Here is a 19,630-nt window from a genome sequence, read left to right as displayed (position 1 = left end):
TGACCAATTTACCTATCAACCTGCAAGTCTTTGGCTGTGGGAGGAAACTGGTGCACCCAGCAGAAACCCATGCGATCACAGGGAGAACTTGCAAACTCCACACAGGCAGTACCCAGAACTGAACCCAGGTCACTGGAGCTGTGAGGCTATGGTGCTAACCACTGCGCTGCCCTTTTGACTGCAGCAATGATTATTCAATCATCCACCAGCGGTCATCTTATATTGATTGTACGCTCTTCAGCAACTGACCAGATTGCCTTCTTACTGATTCCTTTAACAACTACTTTTTATACTCTCCTTTCAGTAGCAAACCGAATGTTACATGGACAGGAGTGCACCATCCGGTAAAAATCCTTCGTCGCCATTCATTATGAAATGGAGATTCAAGTTCATCGTTTAAACCACAGAGTTAGAGCCTGCCTTGATGTTGTCCACCTTTTTTAAACATCCTTTAGTAAATTTCCATCACCCTTGATGCTACAGATATCTTCAGATCGTTGTCATACACACAACAGCACCTTCTTTTCCTGGTCACACATTACTGGGCCATCAAGATGGTTAAGCAATCAGATCACTGACTCCTTGAAAGTTGTTGGCTTGGTGAATTAAAAAAAAACAGGGTTAATCTGATGACAGAAAGTACAGAAAAACACACACAGCGGCTTGTAGAGTTAACTTCTTTGCATTTCAAAAGGAGGCAAACCAGTCATCATCAATCAATGTCACATTTCAAAGGGAACAACAATTTACATTGCATGAGAAAAGGGTGCTGATTGGTTGGCAAGTCGACTCTGATTGGTCAAGGCATTGCCATGGGAGAATGCATCACGGAACAATTGTCTTCCATGGTTTAGTTTAATTCAAAAAAGGTGGACATGTTCCTTTTGCCTGCAGAAAACAGGTCCCTGCATATGAATATATATATCTTCTAACAAGCATAAGTGAACCACATTGTGAGCTTGACTGATAATCTTAAATTGGTTGTGAGTGTAATTCTTAGCACTCGGGATTGTTCAGTAAGTGCTGGCCAATCGCGGAATCACATCTAACATTAGACATTGCGTTCTGAGATTTTCAAGTATGGGCTGATTGAATACCGTCAGTACTCCACCTATTGCGAAGGGACATGCTGTTTGATACGATGTACCAGTCGCTGGGATGTATGGCCTACGTACCTGACATTGCACCGGCAATGGAATTCATATACCGCATTACTCATTTGTGTGGTAGGCAGAATGTCTTTTTGGCTTGACTGCCTTCACACTGCTACTCTGCAGTAGCAGCAGAAGTGGTATTTTCCATTAACAAGATGCTGCCGTCTAGCAGTATAAATTGTTGCTTCCTTTGAAATTTGGCATTCTTGCGTCTGTCCTGATGAGTGCAAGATGAAAATCTTCAACAGTATGTCTCTTTTTTCAGGAATACTCAAGTGCTGTACTGCCAAGCGACTATTTGTAAACTTAAAACCTTAAACACACTGTCCACACCACTTCAGTCAGCTGAAGTGACATTCTTTCAAACATGTTTCTGCCATGGTTATCTCCCTTTTGTTTCCCGTGGTTGGTGTTTGCAACTCCCTGGAACATCTTGGGCTGGGTTTTCAATTTGTGGTCAGGAACCCGACACCCAGATAATTTTCGGGTTCCGACCCCATGCCGCATCTGTGTCGCTCACGTGATGCTATCTTTAAATGTAAATGCCCGTATTAGGACGGAGGCAAGTTTGGCACTCAATTAGTGGAACCAAGCATTACCAGGAGGCCGGACCTGCCTACAGAGTATGAAAAGTACCTGATGATGCTTGCTGCTGCCTTGCTGAAGAGAGCAGGCAGCTCCTCGGAAACCCAACCGCCTCACCGGGCAGGAAAGTGGCCACATGGCCAAATGAGAGGTAATGCGCACAATCCAACACAAGATCCCCCAGGTCCCGAGGTTTTTAACCTTGTAAAAAACACTTTAACGTCTCCCCACATTGAACCTGACAGCTGTGCATGAACACGCACCGGACTGTTTGGCTTTGCCGATTTCCCAATTGAAAACTGCAGTCTCACCCTCCCCGGCCCATTAACAAGATCCTCAAGGAGTTTAACAAGCCGTTAATTGGAGGTGCGCAGGTTCCCAACTCCCTCCCCTCGCCCGCCCTCACTTTGAATATTGGAACGTGTCACCGAGGCATCAGGATCCAGAGAGACCTTCTGGGAATGCAGTCTTCAACTCACGCCCGTACTCATGCTCGCCGCCCAAAGCACTTTGCTAATCCAGCTTCTTGTCTCCGATTTGTTAACCAACTTTCAGGGTTTCCTTGTTCATATTGGCATGTTATCCGTTATTTATGTTTGGGACTGTTCATAATGGTTATTCAATTCCTTATTAAACAATTGAAACATAAAATTTCACTAAGGTTCTACACATTAAATGGCTTTGCATTCCAGCAAGCATTTCTTAATTAGGCACAGTTTAACTGGAAGAATTAACACAGCTTTGAAGCATGGTTGTCTATTTTTTTCAGCCCTATTTTATGACCCTTGGGCCTCTTGGCCCGATACATCATGGCCTCGAAAATCTGCTGTTCCCTGTTGCAGTCCAGTGGTCTTGTTTTAGCAGGTTACTTTACTTTGAAAAGCCTTTTGGCCTTGAAAAGTAAACTGGTAAAAATTGGTCAATTTTAAATTTGGTCAAGTTATATCAAATCTGTATTCTTACAGAAGCACCCACCTGGAAAAATGCCCTGACATAAGTTAATGTAAATTGCTGAGGTTTTGGGGTGCCTCTTCTGGTGGTACAGTATCTTGCTTCAGCACATTTCCCTCATGAGAAACGGTGGGCTCCCTCTTGGAATGAAGATCCCATCAGTTGGTGTGGCAGCTGGGAACTCCCATCCTAACCATCACAGCAGATTCAAGAAAATCTCGCCCAACACGTCTTGCACTGTATGGCCAGTATACGACAAACAAAGAACTTGATCAGAGCCATGGTGATGAATTCAGTTTTGTCATAACATTGAGTTATTTTCATCTTGGTTTTAAAAGCCAAAATTGATTTTTAAAAATTACATGGTTTCATTGTGAATGTAACTCCGCAGCAATGACTGACAGCCAAGCTTTCAGGTGCAGGATGTACCAGGAACTGAAGTTCTGGAAAACTTTGCTCTTCTAAGAATAATACTTTTTCAATAACTGTGGAGCAAAAGCAGCTGGTGTCAAATGCAATTATACTGTGTTAGCTGTTTAGAAAAAACATGGGCAATCAAGTATGCAGTTTGGATCAGTTGTTCTCTTCACTGTGTGTACAGTTTGTGGATACTGTACCCTGCAAATGTTCAAGTTGTATTTTACTCTGAAGCCTGGATATTCTTATCGGGTCTACCTGCTCAGATGCCAGAGCAAGGTCCAATTTTGTGCTTGCCCTGCTTTCAGCCATCAGACTGCTGAGGCCACCCACCAGTCCTTAGGCAGCACCACTCAAAGGAAGTGTGAATTAAATCATGTGTCCCATTTTTCAATTACTTAGACCTCATTTATGCTGTTTTCTTTTTCTACCTGTATAAATCAACTGTTCAGTGCGGCTAGATGCTATAGCAATAGCAAAAAATAATGTAATGAGCCTAGGATCAATATTATAGCATCAGCCTATTTCTGGCTTTTATTGGTAGGCTGTTTTGTTGCTGCTAAGTAGCTAATATCTATCTTTGTACTATTTGCTGTGAAGCTGCCATCTTTTCAATCAACATTTGAAATAGAGTGAAATAGGAACAACCTTATGTCTTTTTTTTTTGGAAGAACTAGAGGAGCAACGGAGAAATACCAGGCTAGTCAGGTAGCACCAGAGGTGCATGGCACTTACCCACCAATACAGCCACACCAGAATATACAGGCCGAGGTGCTTCTGTATTTGACTGAGCAGCAGTGCCTGCAGAGTTTTCACTTTACAAAGGAAGTCATCACTTGTTGCTACTGGATCTACAACCCACATGCACCACAGGCACTGCACTTAACTTTTATGGAGTTATTCAGGAATATTAGTAAAATTGGTCAATCAGCTGTGCATAGGTGCATTAAGCAAGGCACGGATGCGTTGCTTGCTAAAAAAAGTAATTTTATCTGCTTCACCATGGACAATCTATGGGCCCCTATGATTTTACAGACTTGGCAGGACTACCGAACATTCAAGGAGTCATAGATTCCACCTGTACAGCCCTATGTGCTCCCTTGCTCAGTGCAATTACAGCTGACAACAGGAAAGGGTTCTACTGTCTCAATGTGCAAATTGTTTGCAATCAGCTGCACTGCATCATTTAAATGAAAACTCACATCTGTAGGAGCTGCAACAGTGCCTTTACTTTATGAAGTGATCTCATTCTTGTTTTTCATTCAGGTCTAATTATTGATGCTTTTGGTGAACTAAGAGATCAGCAGGAGCAAGTTAAAGAAGATATGGAGGTAAGAGCGTTAACTTATGGAATCACAATACCAGGAATAAGTTACTGAATATTTGACTGGAAAAAACATCTATTTATTGTAGAGACAACTGGGGCTGAGTTCCTTGGGTACTTGCATTCTTCACTAATATCACAGTGCAATTTCAAGGTCAGAATCTCAAAACGTCAAGATGATATTAAAAAGCCTATTTTGCGAGGTAACCCTGCTGGTTGAGCCTCAACTCTCATTGCGGAGGGGTGTGCTGTGCTCTCAATTTTACATCCATTAAAATCAATGGCCCTTATGAGTACAATTCGAGCTATTTGTCTTTCACAACAAGTGTCACAAATGCCGAATAGACAATAAAGAATAAATAGAGAAAGATTAGTTTAGGATATGTATCTGAAGCACAAGGAGGGGGGGAAATGAGAAGAATTTTTCATCAAAGTTATGATCAGAGTATGAATTGCTTTAGCAAAGGATATAGTGAAAGGCCAGGGAGTGTGACTAAGACGAAATCTTTTTCAGAAAACTACTGCAGATGCAATGGGCTAAGTGCTCTTTCTCTCTGTGCTAGAAATTTATATGATTGTACAGCCCTGAAATTCTGTGGGGATTCTGCCAGAATTGAGGACCATAAGATTGATTTTTTTTTAAATTTTGAGCAAAGGAAAGAGTTATGTGTGATTTTATCACAGTGATGTCACATGTAAGTAATGCGGGAGTAGATTTGCATCTTTCCACCTGGGTGTAAAACTGGTGTTGTAGATCAGCTGTTCATTTGAGAAACAGTCAACGTTCATCTTTGTTGATTCCAGTATCAAGTGGACAATCCACAACGCCAGCTTTATGCCCAGGCGACAATTTGAAAATCTACCTCTTCTTGTTGTATTTTATTATAAATTATGCTATTTTTATTATGACCAAAAGGTTTGTCAAACATATTTTTTTTTAAATGAAAACAGTCCCCCTTTTGGGCATGTAGCACTGAAAATGTCCAAGAAAGAACTTCTTGCAAATGTCAAAAAAAAAACTTCTGTGGGAATTACATTCACCAGGTTTGGTGGACAAATACTTTGAGATCATTTTAATTTCAGATATGCAAATATCTCAAATTTCTACTCCTACTTTCCCACAGTTTAGAAAGGAATTATGTGACCATTCAAAGGTAATTCAGGAATGCTTACAAAGATTGAGCTGAAAGATGAAGGGACAAAACACAGCCCCATCTCCCCAGTCTCAAGTCCACCCCACCAACTGATTATAGTCATCAGATAATATTGATCTGCAAGCTTCAAGTGCCAATCTTCCTTCTTTTCCTTTTCTGTTCTTTTCAGACCAAATGCTTCATCTGTGGAATTGGCAACGACTACTTTGACACAGTACCCCACGGTTTTGAGACTCACACACTGCAGGAGCACAATTTGGCAAATTACCTGTAAGTACTTGCATTTCCTGCTACTCAATCAAACCAGAGACAGACCAGTATGCTTGGATTTTTAATCAGCTACATGGCCACCAAAAAAAGAAAATAAACAGGTCCAGTCAGTGATGCATTTTTAAAGGAAGAATTAAATCTGCCAAGGAAAACAATCCCCCATAATGTTGAGTTCCATGAAACAACCTTTTATGGACAGAAGCCATCTGCATTACTGAGCTTCACCAACTGCTGCTGAACCTGCAGATGGAGGCAGATAGAAGTTCCTGTAGCTATAAGCTTGCCAGTAAAAGCTTGAGCCGAGATGTGATTAAAAAATATAAACAAATAGGTATGTTAATAGATATTAGACAAGTGATTTATGTCAGCTATTTTGGGCTCAGTTAAATTGCAGCATTTGGCCAGGTGGCTGAGGCTTGTTGTTACATGAGACTTCTAAGTAATTTATAATTCCAAGAGTGGAGTGAAGTGGTGGAAAGGTCTGCCATTTCAATAGTGAATACGTAACACTATGATGACATTGAGTTGGACTGTCTGAGGTGCTGGGCTGAATTTTAGCCCAGGGTTGGGTTCAGGTCAGAAGTTAAAATTTTGAAAATCTGAAACTTGACACTAACCCACCTCCACCCTGCCCATTTCTGGGTTTTGCGGAGGAGGGACAATGGGCTGGCAGGCAACCCAATCCCAGGAGGCAGTTTGGCAATTTAAAGATGTTAATGAGGCTGGCAGCCTCTGACTTAACCTACTTTGTAGGTTTTACATTGGGCGGCAGGATTTCCCAGGTCTCGGCAGCTGAAGTGATGCAAGGACAGCTTCAGGGAGAAGGTAAATGCCTGTAAAGCACTGCTTGTGAGTCAGGATGAGCAGGAGCACTTCATCCTGGCTCTCAAGCTCCTCCCATGTCAGACGCCCTCCCCCCAAACAAAGACATTGGGGATCGGCAATCGGACCTCCCTCTTTGGAATCAGATGGTCACTCTGGGATTACTCCCACTTCCCCAACAGAGTCCAGGATTGAACTCCCCTCTGCGGTCGTTGATTAGACCTGCCTGATCCTGCGTCCTGCTCAGGAGTGCTCCCTGCCCAACTGGAAGCCAAGCTTGTCAATCAGGCTGATTTCCTGGCAAGGAACCTATCAGGGCTAAAAGACACATTCTGTTGATTTAAAACTCCATAGCATGTGGGGAAAAACAGACTTCTGCACCCCCCACCCCCCACCGCTGCCCTCCCCCTCCTATGTAATCCGCACTTGCATCTGTCCAGGCTGTTGTCTTTCGGATGAGATGTTAAACTGAGGCCCCATCTGTCCTCTTAGGTGGACATAAAAGTTCCCATGGCACTATTCGAAGAAGATCAAGATAGTTCTCCCTGGTGTCCTGGCCAATGTTTATCTCTCAACTAACATCACTGAAACAGTTTATTATATTGCTGTTTGTGGGGTTTTGTGCAAATTTGGCTGCCGTGTTTCCTGCATTACAACGATGACTAAAATTCAAAAGTACTTTATTGGCTGTAAAGCACTGTGGAATGTCATGAGGTTGTGAAAGGCACTTTATAAATGCAAGACTTTAATATGACACAATGCAGTTAGTAGACCTTACTGAGGTCAAACCTCAGTAATAGGTGCAGTGATCAGGCACAGAGATATCCAATATTGTTTTATTAACTCTCGGTTGAGGAGTGCACAAAAAGTAACATCTCATTATAGAGGTGCCAAGTCTGGTCTGCTATTTATCTTTTCTTGTTCTCTCCGTTTACAATGACTGAACATCTGATTGGGACAACCATTTTCTGAGATTACAGACACAATTTTTATCCCCACCCCACCTTGCCTGATGTGAATGGGGTATCTGGGGGTGGGGTGTGGATACAACACAGGCTGTGTACTGACCTCACCATTCATACCACGTTCACGTTCACCGCCTCTTTAACTCTTGGGTTTCAGGATGTATCAGAGGTGCTTGCCACAGGCCATCTATGGCTCTCTGTAATATTTTCTATGGTTTTACCATAATGAAAAAAGAGCTAATGCTAGTTAAACGAAAGCTTGAAAGGCAAATGTCTGAACATTGTGAGAACATCCTGTTATTTCATCCTGGCAAAATAATAGATAAATGGCAGGCAGCCATAATAAAGGAATTTCCAAAATGGAATCAATATTGTTGAAATAATTAAATGCCGTGAGGAACTCTTGCTTTAGAGCGAGCTGTTTGGTCTTTGGGTCATGAATAAACAGAGTGAGGTTTTCACTCATCTTCCTGAGGGAGGTTTTCACCAGCAAAGATACAAAACAAATTAAACCAACAGAATATTACATCGATCAGATTTTTCTCTGACTAGAAAATTCCTTGTTTCCAATTCTACTTCTGTCCAAAAGGTCTCTTCCATTGCAACTTTACAGCAGCATTTTACATTAATCCTGTGGTATCCTGCATCCAGTAACAAGCTGAGAGGAAGAGAGAGAAGTTTTGATTACTGATTATGGTCCTTGATAAGGTTTAAATATTTAAATACAAAAGGTACAGCTGGATACCATAGAGAAAAAAAGAGATGGCAGAGAGAGAAAGTGTATGAAAAGCATTTGATAAAGAAAAAGAGTAGAAGACAAAGAGAAAGATAGAGAGAAGAAAAGAGAAGGAGTTGGTGAGTGGGAGATAAACAGAGAAAATGTTCCAGGAAGAGGGAGATACCATTTTGTTTTACTTTTGTCCATGTGCGAAAACACAAGCAGTCAACTAATTATGCAGAAAAGAATAGAAAGGCAAGAAACATCTATCAAAGTGCTGGAAGAGCTTAACCAATTTAAAGGTGATTAACAGTTACTCCCAGGAACCAGGCTTTCCTTCATTTAGTCAGATTCATTAAATGGATTCGACACTAACTGGGGAACATCTTATATTTAAATGGAAAATAGGCTTTATACAAATGCCGCTTGTTATTTAAATAATGCTGGATTTTCCAGATTGATACAAGGAAAGCCTCTTAACAACCCTTACTGACACTCCTGCTTGTTCTTTCTCTACCTCTCTGTTCTGTTCAGCCATCTCGCCTCAACCCACCCTGAGTGCCCATGCCCCTTTTCCCCTCACCACTCCGTCCCACGGCTTCTTGCCACTCCTGCCCCTCCATCCCCTGTGCCTTTCCTCCCAGCGACTTCCTGCCGTGTCTCATTGCTCGTGCCTCCCCTTGCCATGTACCTAAACCCTTCCCCACGGTTGCTATTGCCCTTTCTAAGTCATCCCAGATCCCAACATCAAATCCTGGTGCCACTTTCTTAGCACTGCCACAGTGAGGAACCCCACCCATTGCTCCCAGACCCCAATATGGCCACGTGATTCTTAGCAGATCATGATACTCCCTGCCATTGCTGCCCAAACACCAGGGCCACCCCCCAGCAGTGTTTTCTGTAAGACAACACTCTTCTATACTTTATACAAGGGGAACTAAGAACCGCATATGGAATAACAATAGAGTTTCACACAAAATACAGCATGTGCCAGTGGTGACATAATGTTTCATATTCTTAGTGAAGCCTGAGTCATGTAACATTAATGGATCAGTGCTACTGCAATATTTCTCACTGGAATAGTCTTGGCCAAAAGCAGTAACTATTACAGCAGTAATTTTCATTAGTATTGGGAAGATTCCACGGAGACAATGAAAAGCGTGTGAGCAGCAGTTTATTGGAATATTTGTGGCCATTTAAATCTGCTCATGAGATGGAAGCAGAAGCTTGGGATCAACATTCATTTAGAAAAATATCAAGAATATTGCAAGCATTTTAATTGAATCACCTGTTGTTTATTACATTTCTTAGCTGTGCCTGGGGAGAACAGGCAAGCAATTATTTGAATTGCTTTTTCACCATCACGAGTGCATTTTCAAGACAATGCATTCATTTGGGAGAAGGGAACTTTTTATTTCAGCTATCTTGACTATTCATGGAATTGTTCACATGGCAGGTGTTACATTATGAGTCAGTTTGAATATTCTACACAGCAGGGGAGAGATTGTCTGTTACTGCACCTGGACACAACAAATGGAGGAAAATGAGACAGTAACTCGATTTATTGAATTTGTCATGGTGGGATTTTGAATTCATAATGCTTATGTTGCCAGTCCAACACCATGCCACTGCACTACCGTGTCATTTAGCATGTAACGTGAAGAGTATCTCCATTTATGTATACTGTGAGATTCAACTGTCACCAAATACTCATTTGTTTGTAAATATTATTCCTTTACTGCACACATAGAGATGCAATGATGTGATTTACTCGGTAATTTGTATTACATTTTTCTCTTTTCTCTCGTGCATCTCTCAGATGGGGGGGTCAGCAACGTGTCCATACACAGACACACGTGTCCTTACACAGGCAGCAGTGTTTGTGGTAAAACATTTTGAGGTCCATGACTGGTATCTTCAGGGATGAGAAATTTCCCGTTGGTTTCTTTTTTCCGACCAGACCAATTTAAAAAAACCGCAACTGTCAGTTTCACAGCTGATAGGTGCTGAAAGCAGGAACAGCGCTTCTGAACTTCAGACAGTTTTGTGGTGCTCCGGCGAATACCGATTTAAAAAAAAATAAAACGCCCACTGGAAAACCAGTTTCTGACTGACAGTTGCGATTTCTTTTTAAAGTTGGCCAACGACGAAGCTGTGCTGCTTTTAGTTCCTGCTCTTGGCAATGGTCAGAGAGCGAGAGAGAGTGTGTGGGGGGCGGTGGGGGAGAGAGAGAGTGTGGGGTGGGGGGGGGGGGAGAGATGGGGGACACAGAGAAGGTCAGAGAGAGGGAGAGGGGAGAGAAAGAGGGACAGAGAAAGAGGGGGGGATATAGAGAGAACGAGGATGACACGGTGGGGGGGAAACACTGGGGGGGGGGGAACGACATAGTGGGTGGAATGACACAGTGGGTGGAATGACACAGAGAGGAGAGGAAACAATACAGAGAGGGGGACAACACAGAGCGGGGAAACACAGAAAGGGAGGGGGAGAGATAGAGAGACAGACAGACACAGAAAGAGAGAGGGGATGAGAGAACGATCAAGATAACTCCTGACAGATGAACATCTATCCAGAATACTCCGCATCGCCACAAGAAGTGTGCGGGCAGACATTGACTACTTGTGCAAGCAAAACAAATGCCAGGTATCTCACTAAATCAGTGTCAAACATAGTGACAAGAAAGTAAGTCAATTAATCGGTGTTCTCATTTAACAATCCTCTCCTTGAGTTTTATGGTTTATTTGATGAATTTACACTCGGAAGTCATCCGATAAGGTCCATCTATCACCCGTGACATAGAACAGCTAGCTCTAATCTGTCAACGAAAGTAATTCGCATTGGCATTGCATACTATTTTGCTTGCTATCTAGCTCATGCAGTTGTGTTGCTCTCCCACGCTGGGTGGGCCACATTGTCCGCATCCCTGGCACAAGACTCCCTAAACAAGCTTTCTACTCTGAGCTCCGTCACGGCAAGAGGCTACCAGGAGGGCAAAGGAAACTCTACAAGGATGTCCTTAAAGCCTCCCTGAAAAAATGTGACATTTCCACCGATTCATTGAATCTCTTGCCTGTGACCGCCTAAAATGGAGAAGAAGCATCCGTGACGGTGCCAGCCAGTTCGAACAACGTTGACATGCCCAGGCAGCGTCCATGTACAAACAGCAGAAGGAGCGTTCGGAATTCTGAGCATCCCATTCACTCGCCTCACCAAACACCACCTGCCCAACCTGTGGCAGAGTGTGCGGATCCAGAATTGGACTATTCAGTCACCTAAAGATCCACGAACCTGGTGTGGAAGAAAGTCATCCTCATTCCCGAGGGACTGCCTAAAAAGAGGAGCTGCTCTCCATTGATGTTTGTATACTTAGCTATTTTCTTTATAAGGAGAAATGTATTTTAAATCAGACTGTGTTTTGATGGTATTAGATTGATTATATGCTTTATGTACAGATTAATTGCCCATGTCCATGGCTGAGTCAATAATTTTGGCAAATGTCCATGGCACAGCATGTCGGTGCCTATCCCTGCTTTCAGAGCCCTGTATCATTCCCCTCCCAAATGAGGAGACATGTGACCTGTTCCTGGCTTTCTTCTGCTAGAATGCATGTAAAAGGAGTTCAGTGTGAGCTTAACCTACCCTCCCCAACAGCAACAAAAGGGCAGAGTTCAGGATCTTGTAATGTTAGGAGCCGTGACTAACAGCACATCTTACAGTCCTAAAGCACTGTGCAATCCTCCAGCGCCATGTCTAAACATGTACTAATGTAATACTTGTGGTAGTTTCTTCTTGTAGCTTAAGAACAAGTTACGGCAGAAAAAAATATAAAAGTTTTGTGTTTAGATGAAGGATTCTTTTATTCAATCTTTTTTTTAAAAAAAAAACCCTGAAAGTTTTAGTCTTTTGCAAGAAAATTTGAGGAAAAAATAGAGTGACCAATCACTTGCTGTAGATACCCATCTTAGTTCTAACAGACCCTCACAACACAAAGGTGAGTAACAAAAAATCAATAGCCATGACTATAAGAAAGAAATTGGGGCTAATTATAGGAGAACTTCAGAGGCAGCCTACTGTGTGTTATCACAACCATGTGTTCCATGGAGTGATGTGGAATTAGTTTCAGATCAACATCGGCAATGTTTATTTAGATGCTACCAACTCGTGTCTTTATTCCTACAGGTTTTTCTTGATGTACCTTATTAATAAAGATGAAACGGAGCACACAGGACAGGTAAGTCCCCAGCACTTCCTTATAAGAGAATGGAAATGGCTGGATTTATGCTGCAAAGCTGTAAGATGTCTGTGATGGTCAGTTGACATTACTTTATCGCAAGGGAGAGTTCAAACCCAAAAGAGATGTTATATCTTCAGGACACACATGGCCATAATCTTTTACATAGTCTATGCAGTTGAGTATGATAAGCTTCCCTGTTAGAGTTCATTGCAAATTCCTTGCTGGGATTTACATCACATCACAGGGAGCAGTTGTATTTTGAAACTTCATTATACTAGAGTAAGGTTAGAGCGAGACCGAATTGACAAGCAGAGGTTTTGCAAAGATATAGGCCAGGATTTTACCAGCTCCGGGAGGCCGAGGTGGGGGTAGCTGTAAAATCGCAGGGAGCTGTGTCGGATCAGCTTGGGACTGGAAGCAGATAGGCTGCCTGCTCCAAGGCAGCTGATTAAAAGGCCCAATTAGAGGTCACATTTACAGTGCCATCGATATTTTGTTGATGGTGGGGTGACTCCCCCGTTGTGTGGGGAGGCCGCCAGTTAAATGGAGGCAGCCTCCCTGCGGCAGCCTGGGGTGCCAGGCACGATAGCGCAAAGATGGGCCTGGGTGCAGGGAAGGCAGCCCCCTGGCCCCAATGATCCCCCTGGAGGGGTCTCTCCTCTGATACTCAGCCCAGCTCCCAAGGTCTCCTGCATATGTCCGCAGTGACCACTTCTCCCGGTGGTGCTGCTGAGGGTTTAGAGCTGCCAGTCCTCGATATTTGGATAAAAGCAAAATAGGTTCTGATGAAAGGTCACAGACCTGAAACGTTAACTTTGCTTCTCTCTCCACAGATGCTGCCAGACCTCCTCAATATTTGGAGCCTGCCTACCATCCTTAATTGGATGGCAGGTCCGCAGGCAGCCAATTAGGAGGCTGCCTACGGTAAAATTGCCGAGGCAACCCTGCTGCTGGCAAGTGTGGGCTCTTTACCACAATGTTGAGGTCTCGATGCCATACAGAATTCAGGCCATACTCCATACTGTTCATTGCATAGCTGATTTGGGGTCAAATATATCAAATACATTTTTAGACATCCTTTTGTGTATTAAAAGACTGATTTGAAGAGTCACCTGGCATTTACCCTGATACCTCTAGTAACTCGGGTGTCCCCAATTGTCCATGACACCCTTGTCCTCTGTGTGTAATTGGACCCTTTACTAATTTTCATGTAGGGATTTACTGTAAACTTGATACAGTATTGCATGGTTCATTGAGTGCAAAGACCATAACATATATTATATAATGTATAAGATGACATTTTTATTTATCTGACAGGAGTCCTATGTGTGGAAAATGTATCAAGAACGCTGCTGGGAGTTCTTTCCTGCCGGAGATTGCTTCCGCAAGCAGTATGAAGACCAGCTCAACTAAACAAGGACTAGGCTGACCCACCAACATTGAAATACCTACAGATTTTCTCTTTGAATGCTTTCAAACCTATACTTGTATATAACCTGTTCAGTGTGCACTTGGAACACCGAAGCTATAGCTCACTGAGTCTGCTCTGTCAGCACATCTGCTTTCAAATTGATGTAGAGAAAAAGATATATTGATTTCAAACTGTGTGCAGAGACGTTTTAAGACATTTCCATCATCTTGTGAGCACATACGTGAAAGATGATAAATGGCTCTCATCCTATACATTTATGTATTTCTTCATCCGGAATGGTATTGTATACTTTTTGATGTGCAGAGCAATCTGCTTATGGATACTGGGCTGTGATGAGGAAATAGTGCCTTACTATATGTGGGTTGAGCTATGCAAGAAGTTGTGTGCATGACCGTGTCACACTGTAAATCGATCTTTTGATGTACATGCTTCTGTCTGACTGCCGTGCGTCTCAGGAGAAGTGTAGGACATTCACATAAACCTAAGATGTTAGTTTCTGGTTAGTTAGCTCTTCCTTATTTTGGTAATGCTCTTATGCAATACAGCAACAGTCTGAATCTTTGCATAAAAGATTCTTTCGGAAGAATAAAAACAGATATTTCATTGCATGTTTATTATGCAAGCAAAAGAGAAAATAAAATGGCAAGCTGATCAATGTGAGAACAATTTTTTAGGTTTAAGGTTATTGATAACTGTAGTTACAAAGTGTTGTGTACTTTATTGTAGATTCAGAACTAGTTTCATCAGCCAAGAATGCAGTGTTTAAACTTGGTTGTTGCCTCCCATTTTTTCTGCCACTTGTATTAAATATAGTGATTGAGGAATAATTGCCCACTCATTTCTGACTGAAGCTGAAGCAATATCCATTCAGGGATTTCATTGAACACCATTGTAAAGTAATTGAGTGTAGAATACTTCATTTGAGTTGTTTTAAATTGTAATGCCAATCTTTCGAAATAAAACATTCAGAATAAAAACACACACTTTTCACTCTCTTTTACAAAGTTGAAGGTAAAATTTTCAATGCAGTTCCCCTCCCCCCCTCCCCCCCCCCCCCCCCCCACCTCTAAAGTTTGCCTGATGTTCTCTCTTGACAGCATTAACTCCAACTGGGATATTGCTCCATAGGCACTGGTTGCTTCTAGTACTTGCAGAAGATGTTATTCTTCATGTGCGTGCTGAGACAGTGAGCAGCGGTAGGCTATTGATTCTTGTGGAGCCCAATCTTCATGTCTTTTTTATGAACACTTTTCAGCAGTAGCTACAGAACAACAATGAAGATTGGGAACACTGGTTCATTCTTCTTCCATAAATCATGAAATAAGGTGCCTGCTACTAACCTGACGTAGATCAACTAATTCAGCACAGACCAGTGATCAAACCCGGGTCGATGCTGTTCTGCTTGACCCACTGCACATACTAACTGAACCACAGAGGAGCAGGCTGTTGTTATACATAGAATGTACTGCACAGAAACAAGCCATTAGCCCAACCGGCCTATGCTGCTGTTTATGCTCCACATGAGACTCTTCTCACCCCTCTTCATCTAACCCTATCAGCATAACCTTCTATTCTTTTCTCCCTCGTGTTTACCGAGCTTCATCTCGAATACATCAATGCCATTTACCGCAACTACTGCTTGTGGTAGCAGGTTCCACATTATAACCTTTATCTCTGGATAAAGAGGTTTCACCTGAATTCCTGTTGAATTTATTGGTGACTGTCTTAGGCTTATGGCCCTAGCTTTGGATTTGCTTGCAAGTGAAAATAATTTCTCTACTTCTCCCATATCAAACACTTTCATGATCTTAAAGACCTCTTATCAGGTCACCTCTTTCTCAAGTAAGGAGTCACAGCCCAGCCCAGCTGTTCAGTCCTTGCTGACCAGTATAACCGCTCAGTTCTGGTATTATTCTTCAGATCTTTTTGCACCTTCTTTCGTGCATCGATATCCTTTTTGTAATATGGAGACCAGAACTGTGCACAACATGCTAAGTGTGGTCTAATTAAGGCTTGTTACAACATAACTTCTCTGCTTTTTAATTTTATCCTTTAGAAATGACGATCTTGATTAACCTGTTCCTCTACTTTTAGAGATTGTCTAGACTTAAAGTAATGAGTGAAGTTTTACCAGTCTGTGAGTCACTGCTTAATATAGTCAGCCATTAAATTATTGTAGCCATCTACAGCTTCTATAAAACAGAACATAGTAGCTGATATACTTAATTTCATCAGTTGGTTGTGTACAGGTTTTGCCAAATGTGGCTGAACACTTCACAAGGCACACCTGGCATTTTATGATTTTATTTCTGCTTCTTGGTAACAATAAGCTTGTTTCAACAACAAAAACAAGAAATGCTGGAGTCACTCAGCAGGTCTGGCAGCATCTGTGGAAAGAGAAGCAGAGTTAACGTTTCGGGTCAGTGACCCTTCTTCGAAGGGTTCCGAAGAAGGGTCACTGACCCGAAACGTTAACTCTGCTTCTCTTTCCACAAATGCTGCCAGACCTGCTGAGTGACTCCAGCATTTCTTGTTTTTGTTTCAGATTTCCAGCATCCGCAGTATTTTGCTTTTATATAAGCTTGTTTCAACCCCTGGTTAATGGTTATTTTTGTTTGGCTGTAAAATGTTGCAATGTAGCTGTGTGCAAAACCATTCAGTGACCCGTCTTCTGAGATCACATGATGCAACTACCCACAAGAATTTTTCTTCGAAACAAACTATCCTACACTAAAGCCAGGACAGCAGAGAGTGGAGGAGGTACCTGCAACTTGCTGTCCTGCCCAATGTTACAGCACCACTTCAGCCAAAGCAAGCATCCTTTAAGAAAAGCAGCCATCCTATCAGTGTGTAATGCCTGGTCCTTTCAATCAGCATAAATTGGATAAACCCCATTCACATAAAAGGTCTTTTCTGTTTATTCTTGATTTTAGAGAGTTCCTGCACTGAAATATCATTCTCAATAGAAAAAACAATTAGTGATATAATTGCTCAATATCATTTAATGGGAACATGATTAGAGCAGCATTCCTGCTTGGGGACTGATTGTCTGTACCAATTAATTCCAGTGGAGTTTAAATCAGTACTGTGTTCCTCCAGGCAGGGCATCCATTTAAGCAAATAACAGTTATAACCAGTAATAGACGACAACAACAACTGCAAATTTTTGCATTATGCCGTGTGTTGACTTCACTGTTGTATATTGTGACGGAAACCACACCTGCCAAATGGAAACATTAATTTCATCATATGGGACACTATTTGAACGCTTACTGGACATTGAACATGACTTGTTTAAAAAGACCACAGAGCAGTGGCTGAAAACATGGCGGCACATTTGTATTCTGAAAGACAGTTGCATGGAGAGACAATGGAAGTAATTCCTAATTCGACTAGCCAGAGGGGTTTTGTCAATAATGATGATCAAACGACATTGAGAGTCATTTTCTGTGTAAGAGCCATCCCCCCACTCCCCACTGAGAGTGTCCAGGAAGCTTTGAAGAATTAACAAACTTCACAGACGATGCTGTTTCAAACAAAGAGCTAGTCACATGACTAACCTGCTGGCCAACCTGGGAGTTGATTGAATTGTGCTCACAGAAAAGTTTTGAGACAGATTGCATTTTGAAGACCAAAGCGAAGCAAGGTCTCTCTCTCTCTCTCACGCAAAGTTGCAGGGATGCACGGAAGTAATTTAAGCCTCAAGACAGAAGACCCTGCAGCCTTCTGGTACCAGCGAAACAGGTTTGAAAGTGTGCACTGGGCACCGAGAACTGCAAGACATAACATCAATCAAAGATGTTACATCCAACCCAAAACCAGTAACTGAATTCCATCAACTACTTCAAACCTTCCCCCCTTTAATTCTTTCTCCTCCTCTTTCTATTCATGTATGTGTTTATCGTGTATGCATGCTAGTGTGGTCATGTTACATATGTTTAGTACTTTTAACTGAGTTAGAGTTTTAAGGTTAATAAACTTACACCTTTCCTGTTTAAACCTAAGAAAACCTGTCTGATTGATTCCTTTACAATTACAGTTAGAGAGCAGTGAGCAAGGACTCACTGAGGGAAAGCTAAAAACACTGTGTTTTAAAAGTTAAACCCTGTTACGGCCAAACCAGGAAAAGGCCGAGAGGGGAGCCCTAGACCCCTTCCTCATCTGGTCATAACAGAAATTTGGGGGCTAGCGTCCGAGATTGGATCCACAGACAAACGAGAAATTGGGAATGGGAAGTCAAATTGATCCCAATCAAAAAGTGAAAAGATTTCAATACAGGTTTTCTTGTGGCTGTGTGTACTAGAATACTAACATGTCCGTGACTGAAGCCAATAACGACCCAAGCCAGGGTGAAGTAACTTGGGATAAGTTAATGGCACTGTCTATGGAAGAGTTGAGGAATATGGCTGAGCAGTGTGGGATCACTTTTCATGCCAAGGCTAGGAAATCGGAACTCCTGAGATTAGTGACCAGCCATTTTTCCCCTGAATCTGAAGAATCAGAAACAGCATTAGAAATAGACTCTGACAGGGTATTGTTAGCAAAGATACAATTGGAACAGAGGAAACTTGAATTAGAAGAGAGAGAGAGAAAGAACCTTCCAGAAGGAACGGGAGGAAAAATAGCTGAGGACGGCTTGAGTTAGCTAGGGAGTAACCCCAGTGAATGCATGGAAAATATTCCAATTTTCCCAATTGATTCCAAAATTCAATGAGGGAGATGTGGAAGAATTTTTTGTATCTTTTGAGAAACTTGCAAGGCAGTTAAAGTAGCCGGCTGAGTGTTAGACTCTTCTCGTGCATGTAAACTAACAGGAAAAGCCCATGAGGTTTATTCCCTGTTGCCAGATGAGAGTTAATCAAATTATGAACTAACAAAAAATGCTATCCTTAGGCCATATGAGCTAGTACTAGAAGCCTACCACCAGAAGTTCCGAACCCTGAGGAAGCAAGCTGATCAAATTTACCTGGAGTAAAGAAGTAAGGAGAAGTAAGCAGCTGGCGTTTGACCAGTGGTTGAGGACCCTCAAAGTACAGTCCAGCTGTGAAAACCTCAGAGAGGTGATTTTGCAAGAGGAATTTAAAAACTCTCCCCCATTCTCCATAAAGATCCATGTGGAGGAACAAAAAGTAAATAGAGCAAGGCAAGCCGCAGTTCTGGATGATGAGTTTTATCTAACATACAATTCAGTTCCCTAGGGGAAAACCTTTCCCAGTCACCCCCACAAATCCGAAAAGGACAGAGGGTGGGAAGGTGATAGGAGCCCAAGCAGTCCTGGGAGACAAGAAAAGCAGGAGACACAGGAGGCCCGTGTCATGCTAGACCCCCACCTGCCAAAATGTGTCACATTAATTTTGTCATGAGCATTGATTTTAAACTGTTACTAGAGTGAAGAAAGGACTTGTTAAACAGATCAGCCGTGGCTGGAAAAGACATTTTCATGTTAACAGATAGTGTTTGGAAGGACAAAGCAGCCATTCTCTGACACATTCGAACCCCAATGGACTTTTGATCACCAGACGTTGAAGGTGGGGGAGCTCGCATTCCAGGTTGACTGCTAAGATGGCCGAATACACAAACGGACAAGGTAAAACCAGCTAGTCA

The 19,630-nt window shown here is 42.3% G+C and overlaps 1 protein-coding gene across 1 annotated transcript in view; it reads left to right on the top strand.

Annotated features, from left to right (window-relative positions):
- ryr2a (ryanodine receptor 2a (cardiac)) overlaps positions 1-14,198 on the top strand; it is a 707,940-nt gene extending 693,742 nt beyond the window's left edge. The window contains exons 100-103 of the mRNA XM_068045285.1: positions 4,374-4,438; positions 5,755-5,855; positions 12,540-12,591; positions 13,912-14,198. Of these exons, the coding sequence (XP_067901386.1) occupies positions 4,374-4,438; positions 5,755-5,855; positions 12,540-12,591; positions 13,912-14,007 (314 nt within the window). The 3' untranslated portion in view covers positions 14,008-14,198. The remainder of the gene's footprint in view (positions 1-4,373; positions 4,439-5,754; positions 5,856-12,539; positions 12,592-13,911) is intronic.
- Positions 14,199-19,630: the final 5,432 nt, after the last annotated feature.

Source organism: Heterodontus francisci, chromosome 13, assembly GCF_036365525.1.
Source record: "Heterodontus francisci isolate sHetFra1 chromosome 13, sHetFra1.hap1, whole genome shotgun sequence".
Lineage (NCBI taxonomy): Eukaryota > Metazoa > Chordata > Chondrichthyes > Heterodontiformes > Heterodontidae > Heterodontus > Heterodontus francisci.
The sequence above is the reverse complement of the archived record's forward strand: the minus strand, read 5'-3'. Positions and strand labels throughout refer to the sequence as shown.